Source organism: Sparus aurata, chromosome 17 (assembly GCF_900880675.1).
Source record: "Sparus aurata chromosome 17, fSpaAur1.1, whole genome shotgun sequence".
NCBI classification, from domain to species: Eukaryota; Metazoa; Chordata; class Actinopteri; order Spariformes; family Sparidae; genus Sparus; species Sparus aurata.
In genome coordinates this window covers 36,731,721-36,756,620 of record NC_044203.1, presented here as the reverse complement: position 1 = coordinate 36,756,620, position 24,900 = coordinate 36,731,721, and the positions used below count along the sequence as shown (strand labels likewise).

Genomic DNA, 24,900 nt, shown 5'->3' with positions numbered 1-24,900 from the left:
CGAGTCAAAATGTGTTAATCAAAAATGGCTTCATCTAATTACAACACGAGTCTGAATTTGATGCGAGTCACAAACAAAGATCTTCATGTGATGAGCTGCAAGGAAACATTTAGAGAAACATGAAGTAACGAAACAAAACAATCAGAAAACAGCAAACGGCAAACAGTGCTGACAAATTCATATTAATAACGACAGGAGCTACACGACGCACAACAATTTCAACCAAGTCATTATCAGGATTGGTAATATGGATAAAATCTCCACTAGAACAAAACTTCTGCCTCTTTTTAGAGACAAAACAGGTGAAAATAATGATTTCTATCAGTTTACTGATTATTCTCTCAATTAATCATTTGATCTATAACGATCCACATCACAAGTTCCCAGAACCCAACAGAACACCTTCACATGTCTCTTACAGAAGGAAATGGTTTCCTGAAGATAAATTTAATTCATACTTTGTTTGAGTCAACATCAATAATAGTTAAAGGACATCAAGACAAACCTCAGAGACCCCGATCAGCAACAAACACTGTCTGGCTGTATGTCTCAGTGTTTAGAGTATTTTGCAAGCTCACAAAGAGACATCAGCATTTAATACTTTGTATAAATATCTAAGACTGAGTTCTTAGTGTAAACCATCTAAAATGTGTTTCCTAAATGTCTTCAATTATCTGACATACATAAAAGGTCAGCTGCAGTTAGAATCCTTCTAACATCAGAATCACTCCTGAAACTTTATTTTATAGTAAAACGTCTCCAAGATCAAGCTGACTGATGGTTATGTGATTTCGGGTGTATTCTGGTCGGTTGTCAGTGTTTCTGTTATTCATGTTATTACTCTGAAAGTGATCTGAATGATATCGTTCTTCACGGTTGTTGTTGTAGTTGCGGTGTGGACTTTTAAAACGGTCCATCTATAGTTATCATTATCGTTCTTGGTGTTGACAGCTCTTTGGTCTTTGTAGGATATGCATGCTCTCCTTTCAACAAGAACATGGCTGAATATGTTTACAGATTACCATAAAACTGTACGAGAGGAGAAGAGAATGTTTGCTCATCATCAGGCTTTGCATAGATACCGTATGAGGTCAGAGGTGGAAATGAGGCTGTGCAGCTGCACTAACCTGTGGTCTGGTCTTAACATATCCACTCTGCTAAACAGCAAAGACACCAGGGTGTAGCCACTGGTGGAACATTTGGTCAAAGACTATCTATCAATAAGTGAGTTTTCAGCTGTCACACTGTCAGCATCGTCTCTGGACAGAATGTGGATTCAGTGGTGAGTCCACATTATTGAGCATGAGCAGATTTAATGACGATCAGTAAGAAAACAAGCGTCTCTGTAGAGATCTCTTGTATTCAGATAACATCTACTAACTCAGCTGCTCAGTCTAAATGTCTGTTGTTGTTCTCTGCCCTTCCCTTGTGACTTCCTTTTTCCTGTTCTCTCTTTGTGTGTTACTTCCTTAGTGTCCAAAAGGGAAATGAGGCAATCCAATCTTCATCGACCTCTGCTGGGGAACAGCAGGATGTGCATATATTTCTCCAGTCATACTGTTGGCTGTTCTGACTGCAGATTTCAGTAGGTTTTTATACACACAGTATCCCATAATTCTTTGTGTTTTGAATGTCCAGTGAAATCACAGTATCAAGGATTAGCAGACAATTAGATTTTTGTGACTATTTTCATAGTCACGTGACGGTGCAGGTAGAGGAGGCAGCAACTCATCATCATTTTATTTAAAAAGAGAAAAAGTTCTTCACAGTTTCCTAAAGAATACAAACATTTATGTTCTTTACTGTAGATGATGTGGCATATCACAGTCGATGTGTATATTTGACTGTAACTGTTGTATTGTGTCCTTTTACAGTCACGAAAAGAATTTCCCAAAGCATAATAAACTAAAGTGAGGTGTTCAAAACGTCATGTTTAATTCCAAAACCAAGAGATATTTAGTTTATTCTGTTGTAACAAGACAAAAGCAGCAGATACGGAGAGAAACTGGAAACTCTAACCTAAAGAGGTGTGACGGTTCACATCATAATGCTGAGACCTGTGGGTTGGTTTGATTTTTTTATCAATTTCCACCTGGTTTTAACCCTTTAAATCTAAAAATGTCTCATCAAACTGCTTCTAATCATATAGATGCTGTTATAATGTGTTGTGTTTGAGATCCTGACCCACCAAACATGCTGGAAAGTTTTTTGGTCTAAATGACATCACATAATCACCATCAGTAAACAGCTGACCTTGTGTGGGTCTCACTACTAGAGAGGGAAGCTCACTGAACACTCAGGAGGGCTGACCGGGTCACGGTGACTTTTCCTCATCAAATGATCAAATATTACATTTCCTACACAAATATGTCATTTTTCAAGTTCGGCATTTTAGCATGAATAATTGCTTGATTGATGAATCAATTCACCACAAAAGTTTCTGATTCATTCCATGTCGATTGACTTATTAGTTTATCAACTTACTGTCTGGACAACCTCACCTCATCATCTTCATCCTCCTCCTCCTCATCTGCAGACTCCTCCGACTTGTCCGACTTGTCCGACTGGTCCTCCTCCTTCTCTGATGGTCTGTCTTCTGTTTCTGATCTCTCAGCCTCAGCTGAAGCTCACGCCTTCTCATCTTCCTCATCGTCATCCTCGTCGCTGCTGGAGTCATGACGATGGCTTTGGATTTGCTTCCTGTTTGACTTCTTGGGACTGGAAGACGAGTTCCTGGGTTCAGGTTTGCTCTTCCTCTTGGTCTTGGCATTCGAGTCATCGTAGCTTGTTACAACTTCAACTTTGAATCAGAAAACACAGTTAAATAACGTGATATTTCGATGTTTCTTGACTGGAGATGAAACCAACAGGAAGTAGAGATGATGAGTTTTCGTGTCAGAAACTTTCAGCTCCCTGACAACCTTTTTTTTGTTTTGTAGTAAAAGGAGACGGTATAGACCAAATTCACATGGCGTCCATTTTCCTTTAACATCACGGTCAGGTCGGGAAGCTCAGATGTCGCTGCTGAGTTCCTGTACACACGAAATCTGACTAATTGTCAGGACAGTGAAAATCCGAAAACGTCGGCCGTATTTGAAGGTTAAACCGCATTTTTGATAACCCATTAGTTAAAGGTAGCATTCAGCCACTTCCGTAATAACATTTAAAATTTAATTACACTCAAATATACTCCATACAAACTGACCACAAACAGCAAAATAAGAAATTATTATTTTCAAACAGTGATATCCACCTGAACTAAAGTTCTGTGACACTGATTAAAACTGACCAAAGAAAAAGTAAATCAAAATAAAACTTCATTAAAAATCACTTAAAAAATAGAAAGATAATAAATTCAACTTCTGTTAAATTGTGCACAAACTAAAGTCGAGTCAGTGATGCATTCATGTTAATTTTATTTAAAATATAACATCTGAATCCAGACCAAAACATTAAAGATGACAGGTTAAAGGGAACTAGCTGAGGTTAGATGCCCCGGACTACGTGCTGAGACCCTATTTGTACTGTTGCTGAAGTTTGGTGCTGTTCTGAGCATTATTTGTGGCTTTTTGGTGGCGGTTTATATTTGGATCCATTTACTGCAGTGTATTGTTGTCGTGCAGTCGTTTCTGAGGTTGATAAAACTCTGTAAATTAGCGGTCTGCTAACTTGATCTCTCGAGAGGGAGTCTAACACAGTTTCACAGTGATTTAGACCATGGATTAAATTTACACCGGAATATCCCTTTAATAAGTCCACAGGATCATAGCAGAGATGATAAACAGAGTTGGAATGTTTAACATGAACTGATATTTCTGTTAGTGGAAATAAAATATCTGTTGGTCAGACAGAAAGTAAAACATGAAAACTTGAACCAAACTGAATTCTGAATAATGAATATTGAAGTTGCTGCACCATCAACGCTTCACTGTTCACACACTGACCCTGTGTAATTACTGAACTGTCATGTTTAAATCCATCGGCATCATTTCATTACAGATGGTGACATACACAAAAAAAAACGTCATATATGTATATGTTTATCTATATATGCGTCAAGCGTAAATTATATACAACATAAATGCGTACAAAACAGAGGCAGTTAGCTCACTATCAGAGAGGAGGCACTCTTCTCTTTATAATCTAGTCCTGTGGTGAGTTTGGATAAAGATGAATTTATCCTCAGAGTTAGGGCACACCTATAGTTCGTTTGCTCTGGTCCGACTGAGGGACCAACTTGTTACAATGTTGCATGTTGCCTCGAGTTTGGTTTGTGTTCACACAGCAGCATTTACAAGTGGACCAAAATGTGTGATGCGCGAGGAAACTGCTCTCTAATTGGTCTAAATTTCGAAAACGAGGCAGCAATTCAGCTGAATTTAGCACCGAGCAGACAGGAAGTCAAGCACTGAAACAACAACAATTTGACATCCGGTTACTTTTCAAAATAAAACACTCCGTGTTTACACCAGCACACAAATCTCAAAAAAGAGACAAGCACAAGCTCTTCTGCTGATCCTTCGGTCGGGAACACTTCGCGTTGTTTTTATGACACAGACCTATAACTGCGGTCGCGAGTGATCATGTGATTATCGCGGGAACTCCTTGGCCTCGCGACGCCAGCTGCCTACCGTACAGCACCGTGTCCGACTCAAAACGCAACCGGCCGTTACCGGACGGCGGAGCAAAACACCTGATCGGGCCGTAACGCAGCGGACACGTATCCAGTGGAAATTCGGGGTTAAGCACTGATGCTTCCTGCAGTTGGGTCGGATCGAGTTTGGATCATGTTCTCACCACAAACGAACTGTACCAGAGTCTGTTTGGAACCGGACCGAGACCACCTCTTCAACAAGGTCTCGGTCCGGTTGTTTTGGTCCGCACCCGAATGCGATTGATGTGTTCACACCTTCCCAAACGAAGTGCACCAAGGGGGTAAACGCTCCAGGGTTCGATTCAACCGAATTAAACAAGGCAGGTGTGAGAACGCCCTTAGATACGGATACAGACGGAGCCTTCTGTCTGTATTTCTGAACGTTTCTGAAAGCTTACGGATACGGACCAATGGAACAGAACCTCCAGGAGAGACGCGACCAGAGGACACGAGGAAGAAGTTTCTAAAAATGCTTTTTGAGGAGAGATTTTTTTGAGTCAAAAAAACATCTGACATTCATACATGTTTTGTTAAATGTGGTTATCAAACACATTTAATGGATGGCATAAAACAATGAGCTTGAATATCTAAAAGGACATCAGTACATTAAAAACAGAAAACTTTACTGGGAATCTAATCATCATAAATGACTCAGAGCCAAACTAACTGCTAGTTTTGGGTCAAGCGGTCGAGCGGTTTCTATAACAGCTGAATGAGATCTCTTATCCAACACCAGTGAAAGTGTTGTTATTAATAAGACAGAAATGTGCCCAGTGGAATCAAGGGGAAACGTTAGTGGAGCGGAGCGATGAGGCATTTGAGAATGTAAAAAACGTCACATCGTTTCACAAAGAAATCCAACAGTCCAGTGAAATTAAACAACTTACACAAATCATTCACAGGCTCGTAGACAAAGACGGAGAAGGTCTCATTCCATGTCCCGTTACAATATGCTCACATGGCCACTAAAAAAGTGATTAATACATGAAAATTACTACATAGACCCCTTTGTATACAAATACATATCCTTGATTCAGTCCTTTCTTTGCCAAGTTATTCCAGCTGACACAGCCTCAATGAGGATTCCTTTCCCCAAACCTTGAATATTGGGTAGAGAGGCTGAGTGAACTTGGTGACGAAGGTGTGCAGGTGTGTGAGCGACCTTCCAAAAGAAACTCTGTAGAAGGACAGGATGCCGGCCTGCCAGTCCAGATACACCGCCAGTCCACGAGAATCACCTGGAGGGACACTGAGGACAATGCCCCTGAGATTGTGATATACGCGGTAACCCATCCCAGAGCAGTGCAGACTCCATGATACTTCATTGTATCCCATCACACAGTCAGTTTCTGACCCTTTGCGACTGATGCTTTTGTAGGCCACTCCGATCCCGACCCATTTCCCTCCCCACTCCACCTCCCAGTAACAGCGGCCCTGCAGGCCCTGCTGGGACAGGACTTGGGCCCAGTAGTCAAACCTGTCAGGGTGATCGGGGTACGGCTGCTCCTCAACGCCGTGGAGAACTTTTTGTTGGTCGTCGGAGAGGATGAGGAGTTTGTGAGCAGTGTTGGGATCCATTGTTAGCTCACATGCATCTGGTTTAAGGAAGAAGTCAAGGAGTTAGACATCTTTAACAACAATGTATACCACTCAGCCATAGATTGTATCTGCTTCTATATGGCTGGTGGGTGTCCATATCTCAGGAAACCTCGAACCCTTACATGGACCCTAACAATAATAATCAGGATAGAAATGCCTCCTGTAACCACCTCAATCAGAACAGAGTGATCAGTATACATTTTCAATCAGATGAGAGGGCTGGTGTAAACGTTTAAAGGTGCAGTATGTGAGAATGTTACATGAAAATATCCAAAGATTAACTAAAATTATCATTATAATGTGAAGAAGTAACAGTTTCGACATTGCGTTGCAGAGACAGCCACTTAAGTTAGCTGGCTTGTCTGGCCAGGTCCAAAGCTCCTCTGCTAGCAGTGTGAACACTGGTCCTTCCCCTGTGCTCCAAGCTCCCAGTTCAGACCACGAGCTGCACAGCTTATTTAGCTAACTAGCTGATGACTCTGGTGATATACAGCCCCATGTCAATAGAAAAATATTTGCTCCTAATAACACTACAAACCCGTTTTTTTTTTGTTTTACAATCTTTTCTTTCTGGTTGGAATAAATACATTCTTTATGCGCATGTTAACTCCATGGTGAGCTAACATCAGGGGACGTTGGTTCAGGTTTTCCAATTACAAAACAGAACCGGTCTGCAGCTGTTAAAAAACTCTTTTTGTTGGAGATCTTAAAGATTAAAGGATTGCTGAACACCTTGATGGTCGAAAGGCTTGAATCAGAGTTAAACAAAGAAGTGTTTGAAAAGATGAACAGATAATGCTAAATGAGGTGTCTAATATATTAAAATCTTGGTTTTATAGAAAGAAAATGTACTTTGTGTTTTGCTGTTCTTCACCCTGACATCTGCCTGTGCAGTTGACTGCAAGAAAAATGTCTACAACCACAATCAGAAAGTTCATTTTCAGTTTAAAACATTAACAGAAAGGTTTCTATTCATCATTGACTGACTTTTGCACAAAAATCCACAACTTACATTCTCTCAGTCCTGGTTTAAACCAGTGTTCAGCATTGTGGTCGACTCTGTGGGGCAGATAGAAACACATCAGTCTGGATAAAGTCCCAGCAGTATAAACTCAGAACAAAACCAACATTAGACTGTGTTCTTTACCTGAGTGTAGTCAGTTCACACCGTCCTTCCTCCAGAGCTTCAGAGATGATCTTCACTCCTGACTCTCCGAGGTGATTGTAGCTCAGGTCCAGCTCGCTCAGGTGTGATGGGTTGGACTTCACCGCTGAGGCCAAAAAGGCACAGCCTTTCTCTGTGATGTTACAGAAGGACAACCTGTGACAGAGTGACAGAATTCATCTTTAACTGATGGTTGATACACCTCAAAAATACTAAACAAGGATTAATAGTCTTCTCTGAGTGATACCTCAGAGTTTCCAGTTTACAGCACACATTTCCCAGTCCAGTGGAGAGCTGCTGCACTCCGGAGTCCTCAATGTTGTTGTCACTCAAGTCCAGCTCTCTAAGATGTGATGTGGGACAGCTCAGGACTGAAGCCAGTTTCTCACAGCCTTTCTGGGTGAGCCCACATCGGTTCAGCCTGAAAGGAAAAACAGCATAATGATAATAAATGAAATATAATGTTCAGTAGAGCTTGGTGCTTCGGTATCTTTTGGTTATATCTTATTGATCACAAAGCAAAGCGCAACCTGCACTGAATTTGCAGGCTTTTGTGTATGATTGTATTATATTGTCTAGTCTTATAAGTAGTGATACACAGTGGCGTTTAAAAAAACGTGATAATACTGTGGGGTCTGAAAGTCCAAGAACACACTGAATCTTGAATAGTGTCGCAAAACGTTTTAAATTTTGAGGACTCAAAATGTCAGACATAACATTATTCTTCAAACCAAAAAAGGCCTTTGTTAGCGTTAAATCATGTCTAGACAGAAGGTTTCTAAGGGGGCAATGCAGGAACTCGAAAACACTTTACAGAAACTGGATTACTTGTATCCAAAGTGTCACAACATCAACAGAAGACCAAAACACCAAGCTCAGTTCCCCAGAGATAGAATTAGAAGCCCCTTTTAGATAGAAAAGGCGGCACACTTGCAGCAAGGTAAAGGCTGCAATGTGCCGCCTTGTCTGTCTAAAAGGGAGGTGTAATATTCCTTCTTTTCCAAAAAGCTGCCACTGGGGTATGCGTTAACATGTGACATGACGTGAAGCACGAAGTTGGCTGTGAACAGTGAAGCAGGTCAAATTTGTCTTCAAAATAAGAGCTTTACATTGCACCCTATTGTAGTTTAGAACTGGGTTCTTAGCGGGAGGCTTTTAATTTGAAAGTAGGGACCATTAGGAGCTTGCTGCTACAACAACGAAGACAGCTACAGAGACCGAGGAGACGCTAGCATCTCTCTGTAGCGTCATATTGGCAAACCAAAACAGACCCCCAATTTACCGCCTTCTGTCTAAATCCGCGGACCTAGCCGCAAAAAAGACAGCCAAATTGGCGGCTTGCTGACCTGTAAAAAAACGGCTGTAGATACAAATTTTGCTAAATAGACAACATAAGACAGCTGTCATCCTGTCATAAGAAGACTTTCTAGTAGTGTAGTTTAGGATGAGGAGCAGTTTCTAAACCACTTCTAAGGAGGAAAACCAGGACAATTACTTGAGGTGGGCTAAGACATGCCAGAAATTCACAGTAGATGATGAAAAAAGTCTATTTAAAGATGAATCCAAGCTTGACATTAGTGTCAGTAACAGAAGGGTGTATATGAAGAGATGAACAGGAGAGAGAATAATACCAGTGTTTCAAACCCACAGTGAAACATGGTGGTGGGAAGATTCAGGGCTGGGCCTTAGACGTGGGGCTGTTTCCGGATGTTTTGCTAAGTCACATTATTGTCAGCTTCAGCATCAACTCACCTCAGTGTATTCAGTCTGCAGTTTTGGCTTTGGAGTCCGAGGCAGAGATGCTCAATTCCTGAGTCTTGTAAGTTGTTGTCATTTAAGTTTAAATGAGTCAGCTCATTAGCACTCGAGCTGAGAATGGAGGCCAGCACCTCAGAGCAGTCTGCAGTGAGATTACAATCATTCAACCTGATAAAAAGAAAGACAAAGTTAACTTGTAATTAAAAATATGTGTTGAACTTGCTCAAGTGATTAATTCTTAAAAATGAATAATTAGAAAATGATCTGGGACACTTGCTTTGCTGATCTGGATGCTTTGATGGCTGGTAGGAGTCCGAGAAGGCCTGTCTTTGTTCTGGAGTATTTCTTGAGGTCGATCTCCTTTGGTTTCTTGGGTGAGGTCAGCAACACAAAGACCAGAGCTGCCCACTCAGCTGCAGCAGAGCGATCGTCCATCACCAAGTCTCGGTCTGAGTCCAAGTGACCATAGATCTCCTCCACCAGAGAGTGGTCATTCAACTCGTTCAGACAGTGAAAGGGATTGATATACTTCTCTGGAGGATGAGACCGATTTACTTCCTTCTTGATGTACTCAATGGTTTCCCAGTGACATTGTGTGTTGCTGGTTTCTACCTGAATCTTCAGGCCTCTGAGCAGATCCTGACTGGACTCCAGAGAGAGTCCGAGGAGGAAACGCAGGAAGAGATCGAGGTGGCCATTTTTACTTTGTAAGGCTCTGTCCACTGCAGCTTTGTGTAAGTCAAATACTTGCTTGCTTTGAGTCATCTGTTGAGGTTCCTCCATCAACAGGTTCACACCTTCGACCGTGTACATCACATGGACGTACAAAGCTGCAAGAAACTCTTGGACAGACAGATGCACAAAGCAGAAGACTTTATGCTGCATACAGCACTCTTCCCTAAAGACTTGGGTGAAAACTCCTGAGTAGACAGACGCTTCTTTGACATCAATACCACAGTCTCTAAGATCTTCCTCGTAGAAGATCAGGTTACCTTTCTCCAGCTGCTGGAAGGCCAACTTCCCAAGTGACATAATCACCTCGTCATACTCCTGGGGGGGCAGTTGTTGATCTTCAGAGTACTTGACTTGCTTCCGAGCGGTCTGATGTGACAAAAAGTAGATGTACATCTGAGTCAAAGTCTTAGGCATTTTCCCTCCTGCTGCTTTGGCACACATTTCTCCCAGGACGATGGAGGAAATCCAGCAAAACACTGGTACATGGCACATGATGTAGAGACTTCTTGCAGACTTTATGTTTGCGATTACTCTTTTGGCTAAGGTTTCATCCTCAATTTTCCTGTTGAAGTACTGCTCTTTCTGTAGGTTGTTGAAGCCTCGTATCTCGGTCATCCGATCCACATACTTTCGAGGGATGCAGCTGGCTGCAGCATGTCGGGTAGTTATCCACAGATTTGCGTCTGGTAACAAGTTACCTGCAATGAGGTTTGTCAGCAGCTCGTCCACTGAAACCGACTGTGTAGCATCACAGCATCTCTCATTTCCCTTGAAATCCAGAGGGAGTCTGCACTCATCGAGACCGTCCAGTACAAACAGGACTTTGCATGTCTTCATTTCTGTGATTAGAGATTCTTTAAGGCCTGGAGAGACGTCGTACAGGAGCTCCATCAAACTTCTTCTTTCATGTTTGATCAAATTCAGCTCTCTAAAAGGAAGTGAAAACAGGAGCTGGATGTCTTGATTGGTCTTCTCCTCTGACCAGTCCAGCATGAACTTCTGTACCGACACAGTTTTGCCGATGCCTGCTATCCCCTTGGTGAGCACCGTTCTGATTGGTTTGCCTTGTTGGTTGGGTAAGGGCTTGAAGATGTCCTCACACTTGATCTGAGTTTCTGAAGACTTGCGTCTATTGAATGCCGTCTCAATTTGTCTCACTTCATGTTCTTTGTTGACCTCTCCACTGCTCCCCTCAATCAGGTAGAGCTTTGTATAAGTCTTTTTAAGAGGCACAGGCCACTGCTGTGTACTTACTTCCGATATGAATTCATTCTTACTCTTCAGGAAAGATCTTAGTTTCTTCTGGTACATGAAAATTTCTCCATAATGACCTGACAGGACAGAAATGTGTAACATCAACAACAAGAACAATTTGTCATGTGCTTATCCCTCTTGGTATCTTTCCTCTCAGTCCTGATGAGGTTGAAATGTTCATTACATTGCTAAACTCGACTTTCACTTAATGATATGTATTTGCACTTGCCTCAACATTCATCTGCTTGAGCTGCAAGATGGCTCACTGGAGCTTCTTGCATGCTAACACGCTAATATTAGTTATTGGTTGCATTCAGTTATTGGTAATTATCAGCTGTGGTATTTGGTTGAAAAGAATCCATATCGTGCATCCCTAATACTAATGTTAAAATCTCCCCTAATCAGTCAATTATCCTTTATTGACACCTCAGAAATGGTCAAATCTCTAAGAAACTTGACGTGTAACATTCACTGAACATCAGTGGACTGACTTAGTGACCTCTCCTAACAAACACAAACTCATAAAGTAACATGCAGTCTTCTCTTACTTCGCTCAAGAGTGTGAGCATGTTCATCCTCATTCATGGACCTCAAGATATGGAGGGCAATCCTCAGAGCTGCTTCGTTAGTTTCTTCATCAATCTCCATCGGTTGATCATCACGTACGTCCTCTTGCTTGTCTTCCTCAACCATTTCTTTGTGTTTTGCAGAAAGGACCTTCGTATGGGATCTCAGAGCTTTCCTTACTAAAGCCACTGCTTTAGATTCAAACGTCTAACAAAAATCATGAAAATGTTTAAAATATCAGCATCATATTCCCTCAGGTGTAGGGACAAAAAATAATAAATTATGAAGATAAGTGGATTTTTAAATCACTACCTACCTTCAGGGTGTCCTGGTTCTGCTGCATGCTTGATGTATTCTGGTCACTGAAAAAGTAAGTAGCTATATCTTAGTCCATATTTTAGTACAAGCAGCATCCAAAAATTAGTTTTTGTTGATTTAAATATTCTACCTATTGGATCCAGAAAACTTTTAAATGATTTTAATTCATGTTATTTTGGGATCTAGATTCATGAGATCATTGATTTGATTTAAAATGTATCTATATCATGTTTTCCGATGTTCTAATATATTGTTCTTCATGTACTTTATACTTTATTGATCATTATATTGCATTTTATCTTATTAAACTTGATAGTTTGGATGATTAACCACACCTGCCACAATAGAGATGTGCATGATGTGTAAATATCGATTCAGTTTTTAGCCTGACCTAATGAAGATCTAAAAGGGATTCAAACCCTGTCTGTATCAAGCAACTGTGGCATGGAGCAAGTTTGTAATTTTATAAATGTGGCCCAAACTTAAAAAAAACCCAATGAATTTCTACATTTACACTATTAAAACACAATATTGCATTGTTTTTAGGACGTGATCCACGGAAGAGTCAGGTAAAGTCATCTATCTAATCAGCAGATCTAGTAGGATACATCGTTCTTTTGGCTTGTTCACATGGCATGGATCGGCTTGACAGTGAGATTATTTGAAGATTGGAAAAAAAAAAAAAGAATTACAAAGGACCCTATGAGAGGAACCATGATGGGCCTGAAAAGTAGATTCTGGAAGCCTTTAAGATCGATTCCAATCTACAACCGTCAGATCGTCCATTTTTAAAAACAACCTGTTCTTTAATGGAGTTAAATTTAATCTCATTGATATTTTTTTATTTACTTGTAGAGTCATTAGCAAATATAATGCAATCATCGATTTAAATCTATGACTTCATGATACTTTTCATTATATCAGCCCATACGCTGATGATAGTCCAGTGATAGTCCGCTTTCTTTGAAAGGTCGACTTTTTCCCCCAAATGAACCAAATAACAATATAAGCACGCTGAAATTATTTGGGAGGGGATGTTCCCACCTTCCACTTGATGTAGTTGTTAGCATCAACAGGCCTGATACTGGTATCACAAATGATTAATATACAACAGGCTGAGATTAAATGAGTCAAACAAACAGCTATCAATTTCTTTCAATCAGGCAGTAAAACTCTTACCTTGTTTGTGAAGGTTTGGGTTCTTTGCTGAAGAATGGAGGAAATTCTTTGGAGTGGTCACTCTTTGCAGACTTTAAGCTGATTGTTGAAGACGCTGATCCTCTCTCAGATCCACATTCACTCATCTTTAGGTCTTCAGCGAGACTACAAATAAGGTCAGTGACAGGGCTTATTACAAAAAAGACTATATTTTGACTGAGTGACATTGGAAATAAAATGAATATTCCATTAATATTCCCATTTACATGCCTGGCAAATATAACTGTTGTCTGGTTTGTTAACAGCGCACAGGCTGTGTCACAAACTGTTGTAAAAACGGTCTTTAAACTTAAGAAAAAAGAATATAAGTTTTAAGACTCCTCCAATGTCCCCCCTCTTGTATGATTTTACTTTAAACAACATCTCTCACCTTGTTTGTACACATGGAGGATTAGTTTCAGAGACTGGTGGATCGTCTTTGGAGCCGTCAGCCTTCACAGACTTAAAGCCGACTGTTGAAGATTCTGATCCACTCATCTTCAAGCCCTCAGTAAATCTAGGAGAAGGAGATCTATAACACTTCAGACATCATCGAGCTTCACTTAGATCTAGAAAAAGCATAAAGGTTTCTGATATCATGTGAACTGATAGTTTTATTTCTTTAGAATTCAGAAAGTTTGTTTTCAAGAGACTCTGAAATAATACAAACATAAAATGTTTGCACCCTCAAATAACACAGACATTTGTATTGACAAAATAATGTTACTCCACCCATGTACTTCTTTAATATGGCCACCAGATGGCAGTGCATACTTTTTAAATGTGTGATGGACTCCTGTCTGCGTTTCCCACTTGGTTGTTATTTGTATTCTTCGTTCAATTGTCGTTAAAATTTCAAAATGACATTTACGTATCAGGCTCCTCCAATTCACTGCGTTTGAATGATCTTTTTTACTTCTAAAACATCTCTTACCTTGTTTGTGCACATCGAGGATCAGCTGACAGTCAAACAAGTTAAATAAAATAAGACACTGATGCTCTTTTTAGAAATGTTTCTGATAAACAGTCTCTTTTTCTATAGAATTCATAGTTAGTTTAGACTCTGAAATAATAAAAATTTAAAATGTTTGCACTGTCAAATAACACAGACATTACAGTTGTACTCCTCCTATGTACTTTTTCCATATGACCACCAGATGGCACTGCATACCTGACTGCCGTCCTCAGATATTTGCAGTCATTGACTGAAGATAAGGTCTCTGGATGTGTGTCTGTGGTTTCACACTTCACCACATTAACCTGAAAAAACACGTTAAGATTGCAAAAAAACAGAACAGCTGTCGTCTAGGCGTCATGTGCAACATTTAGGACTTGTCAACACAAAGCTTTTTGAAAAAAGTTGGAGGAAAAACCTCGATTTAACAACAAAACTTGTTAAAAAAAAAAAAGAAAACATTTGAAAATTGGAAATTATGCAGAAAAAATGCTAAGAAATATATCGATGTTACTGCCTGAATATCATTTATAAAGTTTAAATAATTATTAAGTAGAAGGAAATATGAAATAAACATCTGCATTGCACTGAAGTTATTCCTTGTTAACGTCAGATCTTTGTGTCTGTGTCGAGTCTCTCTCAGGATCTAAACTGTTTCCCTGATCATCTGAATCACTGATCTGAACTCAGATCTGTTTTTATTCTACATGTTCTGTTAAAATAATCACTGATCTGAACTCAGATCTGTTTTTATTCTACATGTTCTGTTAAAATAATCTTCTATTAGACTCTTAAAGTGAAGTCAATTAACTTACCCTTCAGCTGGACTCGAACCTGCCGCACTGACGCATGAGCAGCAGGTGCCTGATGTTGGTAAACAACGTTTTTACTTTCACTTTCAATCTTTGTTGCCAGGTCAGGTTGATGTTTTGAAGGTTCCCAGTCTGATAGTTGCTCAAAATCCCCCCATATCAATGACACACAAATATTTTCTATGATAAAGAACAGATGTGAATTCATACACAGCAGCAACAGTACTGTGGTTCATCACTGTTGTTAAATATGACACAATTAAATAGCAGTGTTGCTAAAACAACGTAGTAAAGTAATACTTGAGTAAAAGTTAAGATATTGTGTTCAAATATCACTTCAGTACAAGTCTTAAAGTATCTAATATTAAATGTATCAAATGTATAAGTTAAAGTGAATTTTACATGTATTATATGATTATATACTTTGTGTCGGCCAAAACAATAAAAATGTCAAATTAAAAATGCGTCAGTAAAACGTTGTTGTGGGAGCCAATCCCAGCTGTCTCTAGCAACAAGTCGCCAGCTCATCGCAGGGCCCTCACTGATGGCAGCCCCGCCATGCAAGGTGCCAACTGCACATCAGGAGCAATTTGGGGTTCAGAATCTTGCTCAAGATACATGCAGCTCAGTTCAGCCCGGGGGAGTTGAACCAGCGACCTTCCGATCCCTAGCCGACCTGCTCTACCCGCTGAGGTACAGCCGCCCCTCCAAGATGTAGTGAAGTGGACAAGTCAATAAGATCCGTCTGTTTATGGATGCTCTTCATGTGGCTGACGGTCCATCATCACTTTCATGTTTTGCTTTCATCATTTTCCTTCTCATCCTTTTTATTTGATGCTACGCTCTGAGCAGACGTGTGCATGTGTGTGTCGTTACAGTGTTAATTCTCTTTGTGTGTGTGTTTCAAATGTTGAATACTTTTTTAAATTTTTATATTTGCCTGCTCGGTTTTCCTTGAATAACGAACGCTGCATGATTTTTTTCTGCCAAAACAAAATAAATAATCAAACTCTCTTTGTGTTCATGACTGAATAAACAAACTAACCTTAAAGGACAACACAGTGATACTGTTTTACTGTTTATATGTGGCGGACCCTGCCACCTCTCTAGCTTCAAACAGTGTTCCGGGACCTTATTTTCCTCTGAGAGCAGCTGATTTATTCATTGATGAAACAGTTTGTATTATTAACTCATTCATATTCTAAATATTAAAATTCTGAGTTTCATTTTCTTCTTCAAAACTAGAGTGGCCTTTCAATAAAATATACCATACAGAAGGAGGTTGTGCTGAATTACTGCATGAGTTTACAAAACTAAATAGATACAATTTCTAAATATATTTTTTATGTATTTAAAAAAGCAGCTCAACCTCATTTTATTCTGCACATTGTGACCTAAAATCACCCAATCTGGCAACACAGCTCCTCCTCCTCAGTTTGACCAAGAGGGCACGGTTACACTCTTATCTGTGTGTGTGTGTTTGTGAGATAAACTGTAATCTTGCATGCAGTTAAACTCAGCAAACGACTCCTGGTGTAACAGATCACGTTTTTGTGATTGCTGTGTAAATTAGCAAAGTTCCCTTAATGCTATTCATTTTTCTGAAGTCCAGTTCTTCTCTTTTCATTCTTAAATAAACATCACTCTGATTTCTTACCCTATAAACTTTGCTCTGGTTCAGATGTTTCCTTCAGTCCTGAATACTGTCTGCAGACTTTCCTGCTCGGCAGAGTACAACATCCATGTGGGACTGAGAGGTGAAATCCAGGGAGAAAAAGACAATAAATCATCATATTTATCCTAACATCTGTATTTAACAGCAGTCAAGAGTCAGATCTACAAGTATTGAAGCATAAAATATAAATATTCAATAAGTAGTTTTAAGTGCATTACTTACTTTGCACTGCTTTAGTTTTAACTTCATATTTCAATAACTGATATTGATTGATTTTCAGTTGAGACCTCGATTGAAAATGTTTTAGTATAAATAAGATCACAAAGACAACAAATAAACTGATTTCAGAGGTGAAATGATAAAAGTCAGATAAGTTGTTTCCTCACATTTCCACAGTCCGGTCTCAGAAGAGTTCATCAGCTCTTTAAACGGAGGCAGCTGCAGCTTCAACAACTGCAGAGACATTTTGAGTCCTTCGAGGCTCTCGCACCGTCAGACAGCTCACAGATATTAAACACCAATATAATATTTAAGGACATTGATTGTGTGTTAAGAATTTTTCAACTTTCTTGCTGCAAAAGAGTCGAGTAAATATTTCAAACGCATGAAGACACTTTTGTTCAAAAAGGTACAATTTTAATAAGTAAGTAAATTACTCGGCACTATTAATGTACATTAATGTTTGACAGAGCAAAACAAACAAACAGAAATCCAGAAAGACACGAGTCGAAGTGTGTTAATCAGAAATGGTTTCATCTTATTACAACATGAGTCTGAATTAGAATCGAGTCACAAACAAATATCAGTTTTGGCGTTATTGAGGAAAATTCTCCCACTATTTTTTGCTTCCTTTTCTAAAAGTCGACTAACGAACTTCACACAGATGAACAGAAATGTCTTTTCTCTCATTAATCTTAACTTCGCCAGAGAACATTAAAGAACAGCTGATGTTTAACACCAATCTGAAATCTATACACGGGTCACACATTCATAAAAAACATAATAATGTATAAAACTGTCGTATGAAAACAAACTGATATGAAACTAATGAAAAAGGAGCTTTTCAATCATTTCTACTGAAGTTTCCCTCCTGTGACGTCCTGCAGCTTCTTTCTTCTTCAGATCTTCATGTGATGAGCTGCGAGGAAACATTTAGAGAAGCATGAAGTAACGAACGAAAAAATCAGAAAACCACACTGACAAACAAACAGTTAGTAATAACGACAGGAGCTACACGACGCTCAACAACTTCAACAAAGTCATCATCAGGATTGGTAACATGGATAAAATCTCCACTCGAACAAAACTTCTGCCTCTTTTTTAGAGATAAAACAGGTGAAAATAATGATTCAGATCAGTTTACTGATTATTCTCTCAATTAATCATTTGATCTATAACGATCCACATCACAAGTTCCCAGAGTCCAACAGAACACCTTCACATGTCTCTTTCAGAAAGAAATGGTTCTTGAAAATCTTCAAAGATGAAAAGTTGCTTCTTCTTTTGAAGACAAATGTAATTCATACTTTATAATCATTAAAGGACATCAAGACAAACCTCAGAGACCCTGATCAGCAACAAACACTGTCTGGCTGTATGTCTCAGTGTTTAGAGTATTTTGCAAGCTCACAAAGTGACATCAGCGTTTAATACGTTGTATAAATATCTAAGACTGAGTTCTTAGAGTAAACCATCTAAAATGTGTTTCCTAAATGTCTTCAATTATCTGACAGAAGAGCAGCTGCAGTTAGAATCCTTCTAACATCAGAATCACTCCTGAAACTTCATTTTATATGAAAACGTCTCCAAATTCAAGCTGATGGATGGTTCTGTGATTTCGGGTGTATTCTGATCGACTTTCAGTGTTTCTGTTATTCATATTATTACTCTGAACGTGATCTGAAAAATATATAATTCCTCACAGCGGTTGTTATAGACTCTGTGTGGACTTTTGAAACGGCCCATTCATAGTTATCGTTCTTGGTGGTGACAGCTCTTTGGTCTTTGTTAAGAAATGCAAGCTTTCTATTACTCAGCACGTTACTGTTGCTTGGTCTCGTCACTTTGCAGCTCTGTTACGACCTCTGCTGGTGGATCAGAGGTGAAATATGTCCTCCATTCTGCCTCTGCAACCTTAATACAGACGGTGAGGCAGAATGACACAATATTCCCGCCTTGAAAGGCAGCGTTAATGCAGCCAGTAAGGCAGCGTTGACTCAGTGCTCATATGTGTGTTTGTACACTCACAGACTTGACGGTCTGTTTGATGTAGTCCTTCTTGACAGTCAGGTCGTGGTCTGGGTAAGTGTCAAACACCTAAAAACAAGAAGGACACAAGAATAAATCATTAATATATTCTGACTACCTTATTTATTTCAGGGTATCCAACTACTCCACTCAGAGTGTTTAGTGTGAGTGTCGGTCCTGCAGGTGTAAACAGGAGGAGGCTTGTTACCCTCTGACAGATCTGTTTCATGGTCATCTCCTCCAGGTTGGCCTCCTTCAGCAGACTCTTCACCGTCTCCTTCAGCTGCTCCTCAGTCGGCGCCTTCTTCACCATCTTGATGAGTGGCTCGTCATCGTCTGAGCTGTCCTCTGCTGCAGGTACAAACAGAAGAACAGGGTGAAGTGAATGATGCAGCAGCGAAACGACTTCACGAGTCTTCCATCTGAACATGAACAAGAACACATTTACAGCTAATATAGAGATTCCTTTCAGCACAGCTGCTGTTCCTCTACTTTAACACAAAACATGTAGTGACACGATTTTAAATACAGCTTGTTCCACACAAACTGTACAGCAGTGAAAAAGCCGATGTTTTGGGATAAAAGCCAAGTTATAATATAAAAAATATACATAAAAAAAAAACTTCAGTCAACAATAGAAAGTAATGCATTTTCTGAAAAGGTTTTAAGACAACTTCAGGCCTTATTTAATGTTATTTAAGGCTTTTCTTGGTGCGGAAGGTACAAACGTGAGCACACCAGAATCTACAGACTCCATTTAATTAGACTTAAATAAAAAAATCAGTTGAACATAAACATGATATTGTATGAAATGAAACCATGAAAGCCTGGATGCTCTCCGACCTCTAACCTGTAGGGCAGCAGCTCTCACAATGCACAATTAAACTACACCTTCAGACAGATTTTTCTTCCCGTGTGTAAAAACCAAAGTTTGTATAAACATGAAACGCTTTTCACTCGGTTTCCATGGTTACATCTGTCAGAAATGTTCTGAACTTTAATTTTGGTCACATTGTCTCCAACATTCAACGGCTCTGAGAGAATCACTGAGCTGAACAGTTATCGATTAGGTTTCTATAAAATTCTCAGTACCTTTAATCGCCTGTTCTGCGCTGATCAGCACGAACTCACCTGTGTTTGTGTTGTTTTTGCTGTTGCTGTTGCTGCTACTGTCAGCCTTCTTGGTTTTGGCGGCAGGTTTGGCTGATTTCTTTTTTTGGGGCTGTAAATCCACAAATAAACATCAGCTCGACAAGACGCGAGAATGTAACTTTAGCAAACTAAATGAATTGATAATAAGGAAGAACCAGCAGGAAAACAAGCATGTAAATAAGAATAAAGCTCATGTGTGTACAGAACTGGACTTTACACAACCACCCAGGAGAAAACTGAAAAATAAATGAGAACTAAGTAGATGCATCTTCAACACAAACACACAGATCACACTGCTCGTCTCTGAGGCTGCTTCCATTCAATTCTACAACATTAGGAGTATTTTTATGTCTACACAAAATATTATTTATCATATAAGTCGTGATTTGTACCTTCTCATCACTGTCAGCGTCAGATTCTGACTCATCTGAAACTTCCTTCTTCGATCTCTTTTTAGGAGGGCCTGTCTTCTTCGCTGGTGTCCTCTGTCTCTTCACTGCTGCCGATTTCTTGGAAGCCGACTTCCCTCTGGCCGACTTTGACTTGGGAGACTGACAAAACATGTTTGTGGATTAAAACCTGAAGACTGCTGATTCGATCTCCCGGGTGTCAAAGTGTCCTCGGGCGAGATACTGAACCCCAAACTGCTCCTCTTGTGCTGGTCAGCACCTTGGATAGCAGCCACCACCATTAGTGTATGAATGTATGAATTCCTGTAAGTCGGTTCTAATGTAAAATGTCAGAAAGTGCTTGAGAGAAAAATCTTTCTCTCATTTTCTGTGAACTCAAGCTGATTCCTTCAGACGTCTTGTTTCGTCCGACCGACAGCCCCAAACACAAAAATATTCAGTTTCCTACACAAATAAAGTAACTAATGTTCAGCATTTTAGCTTGAAAAATGACATGAACAATGAATCAATTCATCACAATAGTTTGCGATTAATTCCATGTCAATCGACTTATCGCTGGTCAACCTCACCTCATCATCTTCCTCCTCCTCCTCCTCCTCCTCCTCTTCATCTGCAGACTCCTCCGACTTGTCCAACTGGTCCTCCTCCTTCTCTGATGGTCTGTCTTCTGTTTCTGATCCCTCAGCCTCAGCTGAAGCTCCCGCCTTCTCATCTTCCTCATCATCATCCTCGTCGCTGCTGGAGTCCATGACGATGGCTTTGGATTTGCTTCCTGGTTTGGACTTCTTGGGACTGGACGACGAGCTCCTGGGTTTGGGTTTGCTCTTCTTCTTGGTCTTGGCATTCGAGTCGTCGCCCGAAAGTTTCTTCTTTGATTTTCTCTTTTTCTTCACGGGCAAACGCTGCCAAAGCAAAAAAGAGCACTTTCAGTTTACTCATTAAATGATGAGCTCCTTCCTGATCGAGAGGAAACCTCAAAGGTCTGAATTTCTATCTTAAAACTTTAAGTCATGCTCAACACCAGGGGCCCTTTTATAAAACTTATAAAATAATTATTTTAAAGTGAGCAGTAGACAAACACATTCATCAGGCGACTCACTGGTAACCAGTGTTTCCCACACATACATTTTACTTGGATGTTCCGCCACAAGTATATTTGGCGACACATATTTCCATTTTATTCATCCTTTTATTTTTCCAAGAGAACATTGCCAGAGCATATTTTGAATGATACAAATTGCCTAAACATATCATTCATGACATTTTGTAGAATAACTCACAGGGAGCGTCCTCGGCTCTGTTTCTGTACGGCAGTCATCTTCGATCAACCCTGAACCAACTCAAGAGAATCTTAAGCTTTAAGAGTATTTTAGACTTTTATAGACATTAGGAGCAAAAGTAGAGCCCAATAAATGTGGGGCATGAACCTTTAATTTTTGTTTTAACCTGAACTGCTTACGTTTCTGTCGGGGTCAGAGGGACAAAAGTATATCAAACTACAAACTGTTCAATTGAAAATATAACATAAATGGCGATCACATGATGATTTAGAGCTCACTTCTTACCTTCCCACTGTTCTTCGGTGCGACAAGGAAAGTCAGGATCCTGTCGACCAGATCTGTGTGGGTTCCTTTCTTCTCCAGATCCAAAACACCACAGACGACCTTCAGTTTGGTGTTGGTGAAATTTGAACTCCTAAATTCAAAACAAAGGACAGTGCTTAGTGTATTAAAAACATTGTGCTGCATTCTTTGTGGACTGAGGTTTTTTTTCCCACCTGATGACTGAAGAGACAAAGTGAAACTTACTTGAGGAGTTTTTCTCGTTTTTTGGTGAACTGTTCGCTGTCCGCGTCAAATGGAAAGCCATTAAACAGACGCAGGTTCTTCTTTATTGTTGCGATCTTATAAAAAGAACAAACAATAATTTGACATGAATATAATTATTCTTCCCTGCAAATGTATATTTTCTATATTTAGTAGTTTTGTTCACAGCGCAGGTAACAACCGAGAACTCCTGAAAGGTGATAAAATAAAGACTTCAGATATAAAGACGTCTCTGTGTCTGCTCATGTTCAGTAATCTCAGTAAATAGTGATGTAATGAATAAGAAAATGTCATTAAGTCAATCATTAAACTTCCCTCCCACTGACTCAACTTTCAGTCTCTGTCTCTATGTTGGCTCATTTTAAAATCATCCAGGTGTTGGTACCTTTCCTGGTCTGTCGAACAGGATGGCGTGCAGAAGTTTCAGGTCAGCCGGCTTCATCTTGGTGATCTGGTAGCCGGTGCGCGGAATGTCACCCAATTTATCTCCGCTACCTGAAAACATGGGAAAATTAACCCAGTGCCTGTTAGCTACTCTATCCAGCCATTGCTGAAAACAAAACAACAACCAAATATGTGTCCAGCAAAGTCAGATATTTACCATCTCCAATCTTGAGCTTCTCCTTTTGCTTCGGCGCCTGGAAATCGAGCCTCTCAACTGACTTCTTTGTCCTCTTGCCTTCAATGATATCACCTGCAGCTGCCATGACAGGGAAAAATAAACCAACATTACTTGGTGCTCTTACACCATGACTGAGGAGTGGCTGAACTGTAAACATCCTGTTCCTGAATGTGTAATTACATACAGGGGTAATTAATTAAATGTGTCAGAGTGGTGTTACATGTCTCACCACCAGAGACAGATTTCTTCAGTGTCAGGTGTGATTTTAGTTGCTGACTGGAAGACTGAACAGAGGGTGTAAACCATCCCCTTTAATTTACCAGATATTTTGGAGTTGCTTTTGTTCGGACTGGACTGGTCTTCCTGTGACGTCTCCTGCTGGTCCTCCACTTCTTCCTCGGACACGGCAGAGCTGTCCATCGCTTCCTCCGCCACCTCAGTCATATCTGTGCAGCTTCTTTCTGTCCAGGTATCAGTTTATCCTGACAGGGGAAAGATGTTTCTATCACTGTAATCCCCCATGCTGGTCTGGTAATGAATGTTTTTCACATGCACAATCATGAATACACAAAACAATTAAAATTACAGCCTTATATTCAGTTATGAATTAAGAACCATAACACTGATCTCACTGACATGCAGAAATAAATCATATTTCTTATGAATAGAAAATCATACTCATTACATCTAAGCTTCTGTATTAAATTTGCTGAATAACTGAACACATTTCTCCTCACACAATGCAACAGTTAGCACGATGCTGGAGTTTTTTCACTTATATTTAAGAGCATGTATTGTTTTAACCAGCGGGACTGGTTGGATGCACATCTTGAATGAGGGCATGAAGTAAAAATTCCATTCATAAATCAGCCAATTTACGTAAAAACCTGATAAGCGTTGCTTGACAAAATTAACATTTCCCTGGAACCAGCATCAAAAGATGTCAAATATGTCCTTTACTTGATGTAGTTTGCTGTATAAGACATATGCCGAATCCTAATTTGTCTCTTAATAATCACTTCTGACGTAAAATTAGGCATCGTGAATACGTGTTTTTCCAAGGAGGAGCTTTTCAACATAAACTTGTCAGAATTATCAACGGTGTCTGGTGGCTTGGATAGAATTAACGTTAGTTCGCACTGATAGCAGCGGTTCACTACGGCCAAAGCACTTCTATTGAGCAGAATCTACTCTTAAATTCAATTACAACTTATGTCTGTAAATGATATGCGAGTCGCAGACCTGAGTCAGCGTCTTAGGAGACGGTCGGCTCACTATTTCCCGTACTCCACCTGCCCTCCATGCTGTTTAGTGTCTTCAGTCCTTCACAATAAACGTCCGTGCGGATTGGCGCGCTGCAACTTTACATTACGCAGAACATTGTTAGCCGCTGCGCGTTCAGTTAGCCCCGCTATCAGTCTCCGGGACACACCACAACCTCCACAGTCCCGTCTGTGCCACCAGTCGCTGTTTGTCGGTTAGTTATCCGTTGTTAACTTTTGTTCCCAGCGGAGTTTAAAAAGCAAACCAGGCGTAAACGTTTGCTAACACACAGCTAGCCACTGCTTGCTAACACTGCCGTTAGCAACCATAATGTTAGTGACGTTCACTCACAGCGCGGTAATTAGACAGAAATAGCGGTGTGAACCATTTTCAACTTAATGGAGCGATGCGACTAACTCCATCTGAATGTCAGCACAGAACCACACGATCGCTCCCTGACGTTAGCGGACAGGGCGTTAAAAGTTTTACCTTGTTACGAAGCAGAGAACTGCGTCTCATCTGTCACTTTCTTGTTTTTAATTTCATGATGGCGGTTTCTCAGGGGGGCGGGGATTACTGCGGCGGCCGCTCCACTGATTGGACCAGGGACTGATGACGTTACCCTTCTTCGTGTTGTTGATGGTGGCTCGAACCTGTTAAAGCTGCATTACCGCCCCCTGGTGTTCTTACT

The 24,900-nt window shown here is 40.1% G+C and overlaps 2 protein-coding genes across 11 annotated transcripts in view; both read right to left on the bottom strand.

Annotated features, from left to right (window-relative positions):
* The window catches only part of LOC115567153 (NACHT, LRR and PYD domains-containing protein 3-like), a 54,990-nt gene extending 39,744 nt beyond the window's left edge, over positions 1-15,246 (bottom strand). The window contains exons 1-13 of one of the 8 annotated variants that reach the window (XM_030393449.1): positions 15,018-15,241; positions 14,419-14,507; positions 13,639-13,764; positions 13,230-13,373; positions 12,049-12,094; positions 11,714-11,939; positions 9,454-11,242; positions 9,171-9,344; positions 7,666-7,839; positions 7,401-7,574; positions 7,266-7,312; positions 5,685-6,249; positions 5,186-5,642 (exon numbers count right to left, since the gene is read on the bottom strand). In XM_030393449.1, coding sequence (XP_030249309.1) covers positions 5,708-6,249; positions 7,266-7,312; positions 7,401-7,574; positions 7,666-7,839; positions 9,171-9,344; positions 9,454-11,242; positions 11,714-11,939; positions 12,049-12,094; positions 13,230-13,373; positions 13,639-13,745 — 3,423 coding nt within the window. In that variant the 5' untranslated portion in view covers positions 13,746-13,764; positions 14,419-14,507; positions 15,018-15,241 and the 3' untranslated portion in view covers positions 5,186-5,642; positions 5,685-5,707. Of the gene's footprint in view, positions 1-5,185; positions 6,250-7,265; positions 7,313-7,400; positions 7,575-7,665; positions 7,840-9,170; positions 9,345-9,453; positions 11,243-11,713; positions 11,940-12,048; positions 12,095-13,229; positions 13,374-13,638; positions 13,765-14,418; positions 14,508-15,017 lie in introns of those variants that run through there. The other 7 variants (XM_030393448.1, XM_030393447.1, XM_030393450.1 and 4 more) reach the window with 7 other exon arrangements.
* Positions 78-24,841, bottom strand: dek (DEK proto-oncogene). 3 transcript variants are annotated; one of them, XM_030393458.1, is made up of 12 exons: positions 24,699-24,841; positions 23,267-23,428; positions 22,926-23,024; positions 22,710-22,819; positions 22,307-22,401; positions 22,064-22,193; positions 21,068-21,400; positions 20,481-20,639; positions 20,068-20,158; positions 19,145-19,287; positions 18,937-19,005; positions 78-95 (listed from the first exon to the last, which is right to left on the bottom strand). In XM_030393458.1, exons 2-12 carry the CDS (start codon positions 23,388-23,390, stop codon positions 84-86), a joined length of 1,365 nt encoding a protein of 454 aa, XP_030249318.1. In that variant the 5' UTR covers positions 23,391-23,428; positions 24,699-24,841; the 3' UTR covers positions 78-83. The 3 variants fall into 3 exon arrangements, with proteins under 3 accessions (XP_030249318.1, XP_030249317.1, XP_030249319.1); XM_030393457.1 differs by lacking the exon at positions 78-95 and adding an exon at positions 17,304-17,827; XM_030393459.1 differs by lacking the exons at positions 78-95; positions 24,699-24,841 and adding exons at positions 17,304-17,827; positions 24,189-24,645.
* Positions 24,842-24,900: the final 59 nt, after the last annotated feature.

Bases quoted from the DNA above. Each gene is read 5' to 3' on its own strand.
- dek (XM_030393458.1), bottom strand. From the start codon at position 23,390: ATGACTGAGGTGGCGGAGGAAGCGATGGACAGCTCTGCCGTGTCCGAG. The intron at 22,194-22,306 runs GTAAGTTTCACT...TTTTGAATTTAG, and splicing joins AAACGAGAAAAACTCCTCAA to GAGTTCAAATTTCACCAACA. The intron at 19,006-19,144 runs GTAACAAGCCTC...TCTTGTTTTTAG, and splicing joins TGAAACAGATCTGTCAGAGG to GTGTTTGACACTTACCCAGA.